The 17470-nt window shown below is 38.3% G+C and overlaps 2 protein-coding genes across 3 annotated transcripts; both read left to right on the plus strand.

Annotated features, from left to right (window-relative positions):
• Positions 1-846: 846 nt before the first annotated feature.
• LOC306755328 (transforming protein RhoA-like) lies at positions 847-2943 on the plus strand. 2 transcript variants are annotated; one of them, XM_079239682.1, is made up of 5 exons: positions 847-900; positions 1505-1662; positions 2268-2388; positions 2497-2627; positions 2727-2943. In XM_079239682.1, exons 2-5 carry the CDS (start codon positions 1507-1509, stop codon positions 2898-2900), a joined length of 582 nt encoding a protein of 193 aa, XP_079095808.1. In that variant the 5' UTR covers positions 847-900; positions 1505-1506; the 3' UTR covers positions 2901-2943. The 2 variants fall into 2 exon arrangements, with proteins under 2 accessions (XP_079095808.1, XP_079095809.1); XM_079239683.1 differs by lacking the exon at positions 847-900 and adding an exon at positions 928-1300.
• Positions 2944-6417: 3474 nt separating this feature from the next.
• Positions 6418-17177, plus strand: rbm10 (RNA binding motif protein 10). Its single transcript, XM_079239757.1, has 23 exons — positions 6418-6492; positions 7027-7082; positions 7174-7717; positions 7792-7962; positions 8041-8110; positions 9427-9500; positions 10345-10431; positions 10546-10606; positions 10703-10861; positions 11063-11223; positions 11469-11566; positions 11778-11865; positions 11970-12162; positions 12247-12356; positions 12435-12516; positions 12691-12782; positions 12925-13116; positions 13412-13606; positions 14854-14910; positions 15300-15494; positions 15966-16013; positions 16142-16197; positions 16307-17177. Exons 2-23 carry the CDS (start codon positions 7066-7068, stop codon positions 16395-16397), a joined length of 2841 nt encoding a protein of 946 aa, XP_079095883.1. The 5' UTR covers positions 6418-6492; positions 7027-7065; the 3' UTR covers positions 16398-17177.
• Positions 17178-17470: the final 293 nt, after the last annotated feature.

A 17470-nucleotide genomic window follows, 5' to 3' on the forward strand; every position in this document is an offset into this window, starting at 1 on the left:
TTTTTCTTTTCTGTTTTTCATAGGAGCTTGCATTATCTTTTCTCAACTAGAAAATTTTCCTGATAATCAAAAAGGGTCCCATGGCTGCCCACTGAAGTCTGTTTAAGCTACAGTTCATATATATATATATATATATATATATATATATATATATATATATATATATATATATATATATATATATATATATATATATATATATATATATATACATATATATATATATATATACATACATACTAGGGGTGGGAAAATCGAAAAAACAAAAATCAATTTTTTGTTAAAAAATCTATTTTTTTTCAGTTAAATAAAATTAATCTACTATAAAATTTTTGTCATTTTTAAAATTGGTTTTATTGATCTTTTTATTTGTCTTGTGCATTATAGCAGCAGAGTGATGGTCTGGCTACTGTGTTGTTTTTTTTCTAACTGAAATCAAGAAAAATTACTAGCAAAAACAGTTTTATAATTTTTTTGTTATGTTTTGTTTTTAGTCTAAAAAAATTCAGCAATATCGAACAATTTTGAGAATTGCAATTTAAATCGAATCAGCACCCAAAAAAATCGGAATTGAATTGAATCGGGAGAAAAGCATATCATATCGTCTCAGCCCGAAGACATACTTTTTTTCAGAATAAAAAAAAAAAAAAAAAAAAAAAAGCATACTGAAATTCGGTAGAAGAATTGAAGTCAGGCAATCTTGGGCAAGTGCGAACTACAATCTGTCCAAAAATATGACCAAACATGATTAAAGTTTAATATAATGCATTAACTAACATCAGCGTCACTGATAAGATGCCGCAACCGCTGACAAATGAAGAAAACACGCACATGCGCACAAGTAGTGGGCGGAGTTTCTCAGTCGGTCAGGAAGAGAACTGCGGACAGAGAAACATTAAGGTGATTTAAATTAACGAAAGCTTTTAAATCTCTTTACGAACAAATTATTATTAACATTATTAAAGCGATACAATAAGTGACGTGCCTACGATTTAAGAGAGGATGCACTGAATGACAGTTATCAGAAATATGGGAAACACCGTTAGCTTCCATGCTAGTAAATGCCATCCGGTATGACAGGCCCGGATGGTACTGCCCAGTCCTTTAGTAGGACTGGGAACAGAGCACGGAAACGTTCGGGTCTACGTTTTACACTACCTTTCGTGTTACCTATTTGCTTCTCTCTAGTTTGAACTTGTGTGTTATCTTATATAATGGATGAAGGGAGTCTTTTTTGACGTTGCCTGAGCTGATATTTGAGCCAACCAATGAAAGCTGTTGATGAAGTATAGTAGAAACTGTAATTACACCATTTTCAACAGAGACGTCTGAATGTGCAGTTAACCTTGTTCAGAATAGGTTATTAAACATATAAAGAAATTGTTCTTTCTGTTGCTGTTTATTTATGTAAATATATTTATTTTATATGGTATTGGTGTTGGTATGTGTGTTTTTTTTTTTTTTTTTTTTTTTTTTTTTTTTTTTTTTTTTTTTTTTTTACCAGAAATGGCTGCTATCAGGAAGAAGTTGGTGATAGTTGGGGATGGTGCTTGTGGTAAGACCTGCCTACTCATCGTTTTTAGCAAGGACCAGTTCCCTGAGGTCTACGTACCGACAGTGTTTGAAAACTATGTGGCAGACATTGAAGTTGATGGAAAACAGGTGAGAGATGCTGTTACACGGGGTAAAACGTACTATCTAGGTGGGAAATGGGTCGCCGAAAAATTTCATAATGTTAAACACTTAACAATGATTGTATATGACTCTTCTGTCAGTTTTGTTTTGTTAAAACCTAATGATTTTGTGAATCCCATGTATCCATTTTTGTCCCTGAATACAAAGTTATTTTAGTTAGCAGATGCTTATTTTTATATAATAGAAAGTTCAGTGCAAAATTACTTTAAAGCACACTGAAAAATATATAAGCACTGCACTTGAAGCTGCCAAGTCTTTTGTTTAAATTACACAGTTCACAGTATTTTCCTATTGATTTTTATTGTTTTGATCAGTTTATAGATAGACTGGATAAACCTTGCAGCTCTTCTTCATATTGCACACTCCACAAAATGATCTAGATTGCTTTTCCTTTGTTGTTGTTCTGTTTTGTTTGCTTAGAAAGAACGATATAATTATCATCTTAGTTACTAATACATTATTGTTATTTTCCTGAGTAATTTTGAGCAAATGACAAGCACCCATGTGTGCAATGCGGTTGATGAGAGATTTAACTATCCAATCATTTAAATTAATTGTGTCTCTTCTTTTAGGTAGAACTGGCACTTTGGGATACAGCAGGTCAAGAAGACTATGATCGATTGAGACCTCTGTCCTACCCAGACACTGATGTTATCCTCATGTGCTTTTCTGTCGACAGCCCTGACAGTTTAGGTGTTGTTTGAGCAACAGTCTTGTCACCATGTTATGAACACATTATCCTTGGCTTGGATAATTGCTGTATGTTACTAATTATTGAAAATTTCTGTCTACTTACAATAGAGAATATTCCAGAAAAGTGGACTCCTGAAGTGAAACACTTTTGTCCAAATGTTCCCATCATCCTGGTGGGCAACAAAAAAGATCTGCGCAATGATGACCACACTAGAAGAGAACTTGCTAAAATGAAACAGGTGGGGTTTCTGTCCTAAATGTCACTATGCTTTCTTTTTTTTTTTTTTTTAAGTTAAAAAAAACACACCACAATTGTAACTTCTGGCACTTGTTTTCAGGAGCCAGTTAAATATGAAGACGGCAAAGAGATGGCAAACCGCATCGGCGCCTACGGCTACCAGGAGTGTTCTGCCAAAACCAAAGATGGCGTGAGGGAAGTCTTTGAGATGGCAACTAGGGCAGCGTTGCAGGCCAAGAAAAATAGGAAGAAGAATCCCTGCGTGCTGTTATAGGTGCTGCAAGGAGAGGGAGCTGTCCTAAAGCACAGATAAAGAAGGCTGCTTCCATTGGGGTGGGGGGGTGGGGTCTTTTTGTGGGTGAGACAGAAGAGTAATGCTAAATTTCAGATTGCTAAATTGCCATCTAGTCAAAGCTGATCTGAAATGAATTCACATGCTTCTTCATTTTCCTTCTTGGTTTATAGATGAGGTTGAATGCCATTTTTGTGGCATCTGTATAAACTTTTTTAGAGCTTAGATATCTTCAGGGTAGGGGTAGGTGATGGGGTGTCGATGGGGATTTGGAGTCGAGAAGTTGTAAATGGAGTTCATTTGTGCCATGAGTTGAAAAGAGAAAGAAAAGGTCCCAATCAGGCCAAAAACAATGGGAACATGAGAGAAAACCAATTTTTGCATTGGTTTGAGTCAAGACCATGTCAAAGTGGATCTTACACAGTATCGCCTATTTGTAGTGCCTTGAGAGCAGTGGTTAAGAAAAATATGTTGAGGGGGGGAAAGGTTTCATGACTCTGAAAGGGTGTTATTTTTTGTGTCCACTCCTCGCGTTTTTGAATGCTTTCTCCCTGTCACTGGCTTGGATCCTACAAGCCCGTATTCTGACTCAGGCACTATGCAGAGGTATGCCTAAACTAGATTGTGTGAGACATTTTCCCATACCGTATTACTTACCTGTACTTTATAGTGTGTATGCAACTGTATGGTAGTTTTCTCCAGTGCAGGTCTGCATGCATTGAATGTGTGTGTATTTGTGAGGTTGTGTGTATTAACATATGTGTCATGTACTGTATTCATGGAAAGGCCTTCTGCGTCACTGACCTAACTCCAGTGTTTCCATGCCAAAGTTACTCTGAATGGCCAATTTTCAAGGCCCAAAGGGGTAATGGAATTACAAGCTACTCAGAGTGACATAGAAACTTTCATTTTACTGGAAGACAGTAAAATGAAACTGCCAGATGCACAATCAGGTTAAACATATGTTTTAAGAATTCTTCTTTTTTCTTTGTGTCCATACCAGATATTGATTTAATTGCATTAATCAATGGGTAAAATTACAAGTGGTGTAGTTGATAAGTTGAACATTCTTTGATATTGATTATAGGCTTATCACATTACTATGTCCTTTATGTACTGTATGTCTTACAAGACCTGGAAAGGACATAAAAATTATGTTGATTTCAAGTGTGTCTTTTACTCCACTCTCCTCTTTTCCAATTAAGTGATGTTGTCATTATTAGATAACTTTTTATTTGTGACACGTAATATTATCCTGGTATATTTTAATCAGTTTGCTTAATCCTGCTGTTATGATCATAAAGCAAGTTTAATAATAAATTGCAACCATTGTATTCTCATTTAATTAATGACAAGTTAAGGTTGGATTGCTGGGCTAGAGGGTTTTTTGGGGATGTGCTGCTATAGCAGTGTTTGTTTTTGTTCTGTTTTATTTTCTGTGGTTTGTACTGTAATATAAGTGGATTTCTGGATGTTTTTCCCCCCCCCAAATAATACTGTGTTTCTGTTATTTATGCACTCTTGGTCAATTTATGCTTTAATAGTTACAGTAATGTTGCTCATATTTTTGGCATTAATTTACATTTTTCCTCAAAATAAAACCGGCCATGATCTGTCAAAATGTAGTCCTCAATCATTCTATTGTTAGCAAAAGGATATTACATGAGCCCTTTCGGCACAAGCTTGGGTGGGAAGAGATCATGCAGTTTAAATACTGAGTACATTCTTAAATTTGATGTTTTGATTTGTTTTTTTTAAATCAGAGCACCACAGATGCAGTACTTGCTTTAACATCCTCAAAGCAAATACACCTGTAATAAGCCAACTCTTTCCTGAAAGTTTGGTTTCATGCCTAGTTGACTATACTACAGATGTTAAATTTGTGTTGACGATATTAATGAAAAGGTCAGACAAGTCCTCTACCTTGGTAGATCTAGAAAAAGCTTATGGCAAAGTGCTGAAAAAGTCTGTGGTGGCAGAGAAGTACATCAGAGTGGTGCAGGACTTGTATGAGAGCTGTAAGACACTGGTAAAGTTTTGTCTGGGACCACCTCTGAACTCATTTTTATTCATGATGGTAATGAATGAGGCCAGACAGACCGTCTATGGACTATGGTGTTTGCCGATGAAATTGTGATGCCCTAGAAAGAAGAAGGCTAAACATAAGCTGCAGCACAACAGAATACATATATGTAAATGAAAGGGACCCAAGAGAAAAAATAAGTTTGGTTATGGGGCATGTGGATAAAGAAGGTGGAGGATTTTAGGTACTTTGTCAACAATCCAGAGCAACAGAGAGTGAGAAAAGAGGTGAAAAGATGCATAAAAGCAGTTTGGAATGGGTGGAGGAAAGTGTCAGGTGTAATTTAGAATTAAAAAAAAGGTATTGGTGAATATGAAAAGTTTGCTAAATGAAGGGAACACCTGTGCAGCTTTGTTCCAGAGACAGTGGACCTGAGGAAAAAACTGGTGGAGGAATTGGAAATTGCTGTATTAAAATTTTGAGGTTCTATTTGGCAGTATCAAAGAATGATAGATTGGATGGGGAAAGAAAAGCTCAGATGGACAACATATCCTAGATGTTTTGGAGACTAAATGAGAGATCAGACTATGACAGCTTGAACATGTATGGAGGATGGGTAGTAAATATATCAGAATGAAACTACCGGGTATGAGGATTACAGGAAAACCAAAGGATGAAGTAAAAGAGGGTATAAAGTTATTCATGCAAAGAAGTGGATGCAGAGGTGACCAATTCTGTTGTAGAGCCACAGTCTGCAATAAGAGTTTCCTTGCAGCAACACATCTGACTGTTAGGTGTGTTGACCATCAGGTATGTTGCAGCAGGGAAACTACAAACACTGGCCACCCTTGGATAAGGCATTACATGGAGGCAGATCATTTGCTATGACGAACCCTGGCACGAGAAGCTAAAAAACTAAAACCAGAAGCCAATGATTTTGTGAAGTTAGGAAGTCTGCAAAGTCCTCCAGGAGGACCTTGATAGTAGACAATGGTATTAACTTTCGAGCAGTGGAAGTTCTCAAGATGTTGGGGAGTATCATACAAAATAGCGGGCCAGTACTGCTTTTCTTCATATCATTCCAACCATGAGTCCTAATATAAAAGTGGATTTAATCTGAAGTTTACCAAAATGTAATCATTATCAAAATGCCTCATCATCATCTTAATTAGAGCCCTTATAGATAATGAGATAATTACATTCGAAGCCTATTAAACACTAGATTAATATTTAAAATATTTTAATAAAACTTCCAAAATATTTAAAGTATGCTAACACTAGATCGGTCAATCAAATAAATCTCGTTCCAGTTCGTCCTGATGAAGTTTCAGAGTTCGGGTCTGTCCATTATGTCTTGTCCAATCATCGTCCACATTAGTTTATTCGTTCTCTCTCAACCAATTAAATATAAGGGCTGAGTTTTGGCCCCACCCTCTCTGGTATGTCTTGCTGTGGCCATTTTACACTTGGATCCCCTGAAAACAAGACGCCCCTCTCGACTGGACTTTAACGTAACCTTTCAGGACCGATTATTCGCTACATGAGTCATTGGTATGTGTCTTTCTATTCTGTGTACAACCGGTATTGTTTTTTAGATTGTCTGATAACCATTTTTTAAGCGTATGTAGCTTGGACTAGCTACCCAAGCTCAAGCTAAAGTAGTTAGCATGGCTGCTAACAGAAATGACCGCTACACGTCATTGTTAAATACTCCAAATTCTTGTGTAAAGATGTCTGAGTGCATTTGAACATGTAAGTTATAAATAGTCATGACGCCCACTTCTGCCTGTCTGCTAAATAGTGAGTGTTTGGTTAGTATTTTGTAAAACAGTGGCTGAAGTCATCATTTCTATAAGTATGAGCATTGTAGCGATTGAAAGTAAATGATTGAATCAGTTCAGCTAGCAAGATAAATATACAGCATCGCACATCACTTTTATGCATCCCAGAATAAAATGGCATTGGCTGTGTTTCAATGAAGCTTATAAGTTTTGACCCTGTTCATCATAACATTTTAGTGTACGTACAGTCAGTGTGGACAGTGTGTTGTGATTATCAACATTTCTCCTCCTCCAAAATCAACAGAAAAAGAAAAGAAACTTGGAGTAGTACCACTGGGTCAGCATGGACTATGAGCGGAGGTCAGTATAATGCTCTTTTTTGTTTGTTTGTTTGTTTGTTTTATTTCTCCAGACATGACTTTAACATTGTATTGTCTCATGTGATCTACAGAGTTGGGCGAGGTGATCGCATGGGTCGCTATGGTAACACCCATAATGATCACAACTTTCGGGACATGGACTACCGTGCATATGAACTACAGGATGAGGAGGCAGGAACAGGACTTGATGCCATAGAGAAGGGCGGGAGATTATACTGCCATGATGAGCAGTCTGTAGGTGTGCATGACTTGTCACCAGGTTTTCTCCCCGATCATCCAGGGTTTCACCAGAGAGAGGATCTTGGAGGGGGAGTTGGATGTGAGGGGAAAGGCCTCGTGTGGCCCCCTTGCCCTCAGGTACACCTTGATTTTGTCCATCCCATCCTCCAGAAAGAGGAAGATGGATCCAGGCGAGAATTTGAGCCATTAAGGACTGATTTGCAGGAAAGGGGTCGGGGAAAAAATGGAAGAGGCTTTTTGGAGAACAGTGCCCCACATTCAGGAAACAGGGAAGGCAGCTGGGCTCCTGTTGGTACCCATCATGAACAAATGGAATTCAATACGGGCGGACAGAGAGAGGAGGACAGGTTTTCCCGTGGGACAGGAAAGAGGAGGGTAAGTCATTATAGATCTGTACTAAAAAAAAAAAAAAGTATTTGTATTAGTTTTTAATTTATGGTTTAATACAGGCTTTTCCAGTGATGGGAGAAGAGCAAGGATTTGGAAATGCTGGCCCAGACCTTACTGTTGAGGAATTTGATCAGAGGGACCATGACTACCGTGCAGATATGGACCACAATCAGAAGCCCAGCAACATCATCATGCTTCGCATGCTGCCACCTAGTGCCACAGCTAATGAGGTTCGACTTGTCTGAGCAGATGCATTATGATCAATTAGTTTTGTAATTAGGTCTAAACGTTTCCTCTTCCATTCATAGATACGGGCACAACTTCAGGACCAGGGGATCCAGCCAAGAGAGGTTCGCCTAATGAGGAACAAATCTTCAGGTGAGGACTTGTCCACGACCTGCATCTTTTGTTTCGTTCTTTATTCGCCTTCCTTGAGTCGGTTTCAGCCACTGTCGACTCTGTCATTTCCATTTTTCTTAGGTTAATTTCCTTTCTCTACTCAATCTTCCCTGTTTTAAAATCAACCTGCACCTTCTTATTCCTCCAATTTCACTGTGACTTTCTTTCATGATACTAACAGGAAGCTAGAGTGCTTTTGCAAAGCCTGTCTTTATATGTGTATGCTCCTATGCAGAGCAGGCTTTTGCTTTGATACTTTGGTCTGCTGGCTTCTGTACTTCTGCCAGTGCTCACAGGGCTATTTATCTGTATGTCTAGAAATATTAATTTGCCAGTGCATGCACATTGCCAGGTTCACTTCATTGCTTTAATTTTCCATATCACCTTGGCTTTCATATTGTTTTTATTCTTTTGTGATTCAGCTTCATCCATCTTTAACCCGGATGTGTCTGAGTAGATATATGTTGTTTACAAGCTAATGGTGTCAAATGCTGAACATGCATTTAGGAACGTTTGTTTGTCACTGTAGTTCTTTTTGAACTTTTGAGTGGTAGGATTTGCGTGCTTTAGCTACCACTCAGCTGAATAAAAATAATCCATACCACTCAAATCTCATCTTCTCCTTAAGGTCACTGTTTCACAGGTGTTTGTCTTTGCTAACTTCTTGGTTATCTGTAAGTTGTGCATTTCTGACACTGGCACACTTACACTCCCCAACCATACATTATCTTTCTTGCTCCAGCATCACTGTTTCTTAGCTGAAAATGCCTTTTTAAGTTGAGTCATTCTAGTTCCACATGTTGTCGTGATTGCGTTCATGTCAAGTTGCAAGCCTAAATTGATTGCAATTGTTTTCAGTTACTCTTTAGTATAGCAATGCATGGACAGGATATGGGGTCTTTGAAATGACACATTCCACTACATTATTAGACAAGAAGACTGCACTCTGACCCAAAAGTAGCAGAGATACTTATGTGTGCTTGTGTGTGGCTGTGTGTCTTGGTGGTGCCTGGATGCTTCATCATTCAAATCCAAAAGAGCTCAGACTCAAAATGATGAGTGGGTTGGACTTTTCTTTTCCTTTTCTCTTCCTCTTTCCTTGACCCTGTTGAATTTCTTGACATTGCATCCTCGCACCCTTGCAGCAAGTTTAAGAGGGAGCAAAGATGCAATAATTTATTTTATTAGTGCTGATACAGGGTCTCTCTCTCCTCTGTACATGAAGCACTAACCCCAACACTGCGTTGTTGTTATGTTGTTGTTGTTCGGTTGCCATGGCGCTGGGCGGTGTCCAGGTCAGAGCCGAGGATTCGCCTTCGTCGAGTTTAATCTCATACAGGAGGCCACCCGCTGGATGGAGACCAACCAGGTCACTCTCTTCTACACAGACACAAATACACTTGTAGATTCATTCAGTGGGACACATGAGTTAATGATATACTGTTACGTCATGTTATGTTGTCATGTGGACATATAGAAACCAAGTGCGAAGTAATAATTGTGCTTGAGGTAGGTAGTGTTTCATATTTTTAGGGAAATTTCATGGGTTTTTTTTTTGTTTTGTTTTTTTACACATACACAAATTCCACAAACTTGCGAATTCATATTACATCATGTTTAAATGTTTTCTATCTGAGTCCCAGGTACATGATTTTTCTAAACAAACCCTCCCAGTCACATTCACTCAACATCTGCCCAGTATGAACTCCTCTTCTAATAGAGGACTGCACTTTCTTCAGTGACTTTTCTTTCCCAAGTTTACAGTACCACTCCTGGGATAATATTCCACTGTGAATACAACCTCTCATGGTATGTTGAAGCAGAGATGAAATCATGCTTGATGTTCTTGTTTTTGAGCTTACACCTTTAAGACAAAGCTAGGGGGTTAAGATGGTCATACTTCTAAGGGATGTGTGGAAAACTGTGAAAGGTTTCCCCTTAAGGGGGGAGGGATGAGTCAATTGAGCAAATAAAGAAACAAAGCGCACAAAACTACATATACACCATTTCAGTCCGTCCGAATTTCCTAAAGCTGAAGGTTGCATTTCTCTGCTGTTATCTTTCTTTCCACCTTCACTCTACTGTTTCTCTCTCTGTCTCTCTCCCTTTTTTCCCTTTCATTCTCTCTCTTGTGAGACGAGGCCTTTCTAAGGCATGTGTGGCCTAATTATCACTGATTGTCGTTCTTTGTTCTCCCTTCTCTCTTCCTTCAGGGGATGCTGTTGATTCTGGGACAAAGAGTGTCTATGCACTACAGCGACCCCAAGCCACGTGCCAATGAGGACTGGCTCTGCTACAAGGTTGTATGTGTGTGTTTGCATTGCCTGACATTAACTGGTTTGCATTTAAAGTATTTGCTGTAGCAGCTAATTTTTAGAAGATTTCTAACATTAGTTCATGTAATGTTTTGACAGTGTGGTGTGCAAAACTTTAAAAGAAGAGAAAAGTGCTTCAAATGCAGTGTGCCTAAATCAGGTACATTTTTAATTGAACCATCATAAGGATCTAAATGTACTCTGTTTTAATAAGTCATGTACAAATGATAATGTTTTATTTTATTTTTTTATACAGAGGGTGAACTGAAGTTGCCACAGTTACAGAAGGATCTGCCTGTTGGTCTTCAGAAGGAGGGGGCTCAAGGCTTATTGCCCTTGCCAGCACCTTATCATTCTTCTGGCACCAGTGTAACCCCAGGACAGTCAACACAGCAGGCAGATGTTGCCAATGATAGTAAGCCCCATTAGTTGGTGTTTTCCTCAACATAGCAACTGCTTCTGAGTAGACTTAAAACAACTACCTTTTCTATGTAGCTATTTGTCTTTTGTCTATTGTTGGGAATCTATAGACATGTTTATAAACTTGTGCTGCACATTATGAAATACTTTTATTTCACAACTTGTTTAAATATATTCTCTTTTTTTATTTCAACAGCTCTGATACTTAGAAACCTTGGGCCTCATACCTCAGTGGAAGCTATTTTGTCTGCTTTGGCTCCATTTGCCACTCTCTCTTCTTCCAATGTTCGACTGATCAAGGACAAACACACTCACCTCAATAGAGGTTTTGCCTTTCTGCAGCTCTCAACGATAGTGGTGATTATCAGCCTGACACATGCATATAGAGACACTACACATGCAGTACAAGCAGTTCCTTTTAAATAATACCATACATATTAACTGACTTATAAGTGTCTTCAGATTCGATTAATGTAAAAAAACAAAAAAAACAACAACAAAAAAACCTTTAGTTTTGTGTAGAGATTTTTATTTAGAAACGGCTTTGTCTTAAACATATATGTAGTATATTGAACTCAAAGTTCTCTGTATTTTATCATTAGGAGGCGTCTCAGTTGCTCCAGATCCTGCAGGCACTACAGCCAGCTCTCTCAATTGATGGAAAGACTATTGTAGTGGAGTTTGCCAAAGGTTCCAAGCGGTAAATGCATTCAAACACTTAAAACTATCTGTACAAAAAGACACGAGGCAATTTACTGAATTGAAGTTTCACTGAGTGTGGAAAGATTTTATGGTAAATCACACCCTTATGATAAAAGTGGAAAGTTCACCAGAATTAGCTTTAGAGAGTGTTACATAAGCCCTTAAATAATCAAACCCCTGTCTGTGCCTCTTGACGTCATTGTTGTTAGAGATGTCTTTGTGACGGATGGAAGCAGAGTGAGTGCAGCTACAGTGGCCAGCACAGCTATAGCTGCTGCACAGTGGGCTGTCACACAGGTATCGTACCTACAGCAAAACACATGCATTATTAAAAAAATATTGTCCATGAATTTTTGCTTTTTTATTATTATTTTTTTAATGTAATGTATTTTGGAACACAGAATGGATCAAGTGGCAGCCAGAGTGTAGATGCAGCTCTATACCAGCAGGGGGCAGCAGTACCCTACAGTCTGGAAGGGCAAGAGTACATGGGACCAGCAGTAACTTTCAAGGCCCAGTCAGACAACAAGGTTGCTGCTTTGCTAACTGCAGGAACATCTCTGAATGGGGCATACACTGGAGGAGCTGCCACTGGTTAGTGTGACATATAATGCTATACTTCTTTGAGATCTTTATAGCTTTGTTTCTGTATGACTGATTGTGTTGGGACATTTGCAGCCATCATTGCATCTGAGGTAGTGACACCCGGTGCAGCACTTGTGCAGCAGTCTCTTGCTCATACACAGGGTCCTCTCATCACCACAACTGCTACCACGCCAGTCACACAGGTACAACAGTACTCTTTGTCTCTTTTTTTTTGTCATCCTATACTGTTAGTATTGTTTTTAAGAGATATTTTTTCACAGGTTGAGATAGTAGGAAAACCACAGCCAGCTGTTCCCAGTCAACCAGCTACCCCTGGTACAGAACAGGAACTCAAGCAATATCGTAAGGCTTTGAGTGTTCAGTGTTGTGTCTTCAGTCATGATTGCAAAAAAATGATCTGATAGTCAGTTTGATGTTTGTAAATAACAGTGTAGCTATTCTTTTATTATTTAAAAAAAAAAACTTGGGATATCTGAGTTTTTGACCTTTTAAAATGAATGTTGTTTCTGTTTTTAGCTGTGCCAGATGTGTCCACATATCAGTATGATGAAAGTTCTGGCTACTATTACGACCCCTTTACAGGACTTTACTATGACCCAAATTCCCAGGTAAAAATATGCATTGTTAAAACACTGCGGGCTATATGTTAAATGCTCACATTTTCTGTGAGAGTGTATTATTCTCAGTATTTCATTCAAGTATCGTTTGTATGCCTTTTTTTTCTTTTTTTTTTCTAAATTTGCTTGGCAGTATTACTACAACCCTCACACTCAGCAGTACATGTACTGGGATGGAGAGAAACAGACCTACATTCCTGCTGCTAGCCAGTCAGCCACTGAAGGTGCTTCAATGAAGGATGGTGCAGCCTCTTCCGACGCATTGCTTTCCACCCCTGGAAACAAGGAAAAAAAAGACAAACCGAAGAGTAAAACTGCTCAGCAGGTACCACAAGGCAGTTCAAGTATTGTCGAATAAAAAAAAAAAAAAAAAAATTAAGCTGAATTTTTATTTTGCTCATATATTTCCTTTTTGATTGTGGAATTGTTCAGCACAGTGGATGTTGATATGCATTACAGACTTCAAATCACAATTAGTTAGCAATATTTTCCAAAGGTTGAATTTTTATATAGAAACTATCAAGCTTGTTTTTTTTTCTTTTTTTTCCTGTCATTTCTGTAATGTAACAGCTAAAATGTTCTCCTATTTTTTACAAGCATGTCTAATGATTTACATGTAGATTGCCAAAGATATGGAGCGCTGGGCTAAAAGTCTGAACAGACAAAAGGAAAACATGCGCTCCGCTTCTTCGTCTCCTGCTGTGGGCCCTGTAGTACTTCCACCTGGTTACACACGGGCACCTGGACAAAGTCGCCTTGATGAACACAGGGAGTCTGCAAGTGCTGATGCAGGCTATGCTGTTCTGGAGAAAAAGGTACAGTAACCAGACATGTGATTACTATATCATTGCAAGCTGGCACTGTCATTCAGAGAGGGGTCATATCTTATTTAGTGAAAATATACCCTATACTGCCAAAAGTATTTACTCATCTGCTTTTACATTCATATGAACTGAAGTGACATTCCATTCTTAATACATAGAGTTTGATATGATGCCGGCCAGAAGAAGAAGGCCAGAAGTCCTTAGAAGTTCTAACAGCTTTGTGTTTTCTGGGAAAACTTTCCACAAGGTTTAGGAGTGTGTTTATGGGAAATTTTGACCATTCTTCCAGAGGCCCGTTTGTGAGGTCAGACACTGTTGAACAAGAAGACGTGGCTCGCAGTTTCAACTCTAATTCACCTCAAAGGCATTTTATCTTGTTGAGGTCAGGACCCTGTGTAGGCTAGACAAACTCTTACTCTCGCTCAGCCATGTATTTATGGACCTTGTTTTGTGTGCTGGTGTGCAGTCATGTTAGAACAGAGAGGAGCCATAACCCAACTTCCCTTTAAATTTAGGAAAATGGAATTGTCCAAAATCTCTTAGTATACAGAAGCATTCAGAGTTCCTTCTACTGGAACTTGGGGGACAAGCATCAAACTTCACACTTGGCACAATGCAGTCAGACAGGTACCCCCACTTGTCCATCAGATTGCCAGAGGGAGGAACGTGATTTGTCACTCCAGAGAACACGTTTCCACTGCTCTAGAGTCCAGGGATGGCAGCTTTCACACCACTGCATCTGGTGTTTTGCATTGCACCTGGTGATGTGTGACTCGGATGCAGCCACTAAGCCACGGAAACCCAACCATGGAGCTGTCTGTGGACTGTTGTGGAGCTAATCTGAGGACCATATGAAGTTTGGCACTCTGCACCTCTACATCCGCTGACCCCACTCTGTCATTTTACATGGCTACCACTTTGTGGCTAAACTGCTGCTGGTCTCAGTTGCTTCAGCTTTGTTATAATACCCCTGACAGTTAACTGTGGAGAATTTAGTAGCAAGGAAATTTCACAGCTGGGCTTGTTGCACAGGTCACTGTGGTGGAATTCACTGAGCTCCTGAGAGCAACCTTTTCTTTCACAAATGTCTGTAGAGGCAGCCTGCATGCCTTGGTGCTTGATTTTATACACCTGTGACTATACAAGTGTTCGGTACACCTGAATTAAATTATTTGGATGGTTAAGTGAGTCTTTTGTAAAAATAGCGTACATAGTAAGTTATCTTTTATTTCCTGCAGGGTGCACTGTCCGAAAGACCTCAGAGTTTCCTGGATCAAATCCGACTAAGTGCAGAAGTAAGGACATAGCGTAAATACACCGTGAAATGTTTTGTTTTGTTTTTTTTCACTTCCTCATAGTGCTTCTAACTTTCTATTTCCTTTACAAAAAAAAGTTGTAAATTTTTACCTCTAGCACAGGGGTGGGGAACCATGGTCCTCGGAAGGCCAGAATCCTGCAGGTTTTTCATGTATCCCTGATCCAGCACACTTGATTCTAATCAAATGGATCCACCTACTTATCAAGATCTGTACAGTGATTCATTCAGTTGAATCTGGTGTGTTGGAACAGGGAGACATTGAAAACTTTCAGGATGAGGGCCAAGTTTCCCCACCCCTGTTCAAACATAATGTCATTATCACTCCCTCCCTGACTTCTTTGCTGTTGTTTTTTTTTCTCCCTGTAGCAGTCACCTCCGCAGCAGCTTGGTCTGGTCCCAGCCTACAGTGCAGAAACAGACAGCGAAGAGGAAGGGGGCGACAAAGATGAGAAAGAAGGGAGGATGACGGACTGGGTTAAACTGGCCTGTCTGCTGTGTAGGAGGCAATTTCCAAGCAAAGAAGCCCTCATAAGACATCAGCAGCTCTCTGAACTACACAAGGTGACTTAAAATGTAGTTTTACATCATCAGAAACTCTTCAGTCTGCATAGGCTTGCTCTCTTTTAAGGCTGTTAATTTATAGCCCAGTCACAGAGACTACAAAACAAATTTTGGAGAATCTTAGTTTTATAGTAACATATGAGAGAGCAACACTCTTGCCACCATGGTAATGCACAAACAGATGCTCATATAAGTGGTAACTTGTTTTACAGTCACTGCTTTTATTTTTTTTTAAGAAAAGTTACTGGACTGCTTATATATATATATATATATATATATATATATATATATAATATATAATATATAATATATAATATATATATATATATATATATATATATATATATATATATATATATATATATATATATATATATATATATATATATATATATATATATAATATATAGCAGTCAAGTAACTTTTCTTTTAAATTGTGTTTGATCTATCACTTCCTTTCTGTTTCCTCAGCAAAACTTGGAGCAGAGAAGAGCCCAACAGGAAGCTATGGGCAAAGAGGTTTGTCAGTCTTCTTGTTGCTGATTGAAAATCCTCTGCATATAGTCAATCTGTTGATTGCAGACAAGTTTGTCCTCTTCATTGTCATTTTTTTGAAAAAGGAAAAAAATGTTTATTTTTCAACGTAGAGGCTTGTGGATGGATCAGAACCTCCAGATCCTAAAAAGAGAAAGTTTAGCCTCACGTAAGTAGTGGTGATGCTACACACTTCTTTTTCAGGTCTTAGTGACGTTTTCCGTACTGTTAGTGTACTGTTAGCTCACTTCTTTTTTCTATTTTCTTTCTCTTTGTAGTGATGGCATTACAGGCACCAGTCTCGGTGCAAGGATGCTACAGGGAGGAATGAAAAGGGGGCTTCTACTGCGCAACATGCAAATTGAGTGACGGATACCCTGACCAGAAAGGACAGAGCTCTGTGTGAAACTTTTATTAACATTGTATAGATACACGTATAGAAACCTCTTCATTTTGATTGAAAATTACTTACCTCAGCAGTGGTAATAATCCCATAAACTGATCGTGTAGCAGTAAATGTCAAAATATTGCACAAACTGCACCTTTTTGCTTTCTTCCTGGATGATGCATTTTTTCAGTTCTCATTTGCATCAGGGCTTGTGTTTGATAAACAAGTTTCATGTAATTTGGGAAACATTTGCTGTTTGAAAGTAGAAGATCAGTATTGATCATTAGGTCAGCAAATGAGAATTTCTAATATTACTGCTATGCACCATAGATTTTTTTTTTAAGTTAATACTGTGTGCCTTGTCATTCAGTGAATGACTGATCTGGGCATGAACTGTGTATATAATAGAATGAGCACTTTTATACAAAAGACCAGGCTAGGAAACTGTGGTCTGAACTGGCGAAAGACGAATTTACTGACATTGTATTGATAAAGTGTCTTTGTTTATCACATAGCAGGTATGAATTAACAGTGTAATACACACTTACCTTGGAAGAAATTTATTTTATATTTCTGTATTTGTCCATCAATGTGACTGTGTTTAATTTAGCTCATGTAAATGAATTATAAACACATTTCCTCAATGTTGACTGGATGTCTTGAGTAAGGGAATTATCAGAGCTAATTGGTATCAGTTTCTTTATTTTTAACACACATGCACGCTATGAAAAGAACAAGAAAAGAAGGAATATAATGCAAATGTCGACACGAGTTCAATAATGTAACATTTTGAGCTGCGGAAATATTTCTGTCGCAAAGTATGTCTCTTCCGTTTTTCTTAAGTTGTCATGCTTTGAAACTCAACTCGAGTTGATTGAAACGAGAGGAACATTGCACGTTGAATTCTTCACACCCTCTTTGCAACTAAGTGAAGAAACTTATTTAGTGAGAGGCTTTTAAAGCTATGACTGAATGATGATTAATGGATGATGAAGATTATATATATATATATATATATATATATATATATATATATATATATATATATATATAT

The sequence above is a fragment of the Telmatherina bonti genome (genome assembly GCF_933228915.1).
Source record: "Telmatherina bonti genome assembly, chromosome: 4".
Classification (NCBI taxonomy): Eukaryota; Metazoa; Chordata; class Actinopteri; order Atheriniformes; family Telmatherinidae; genus Telmatherina; species Telmatherina bonti.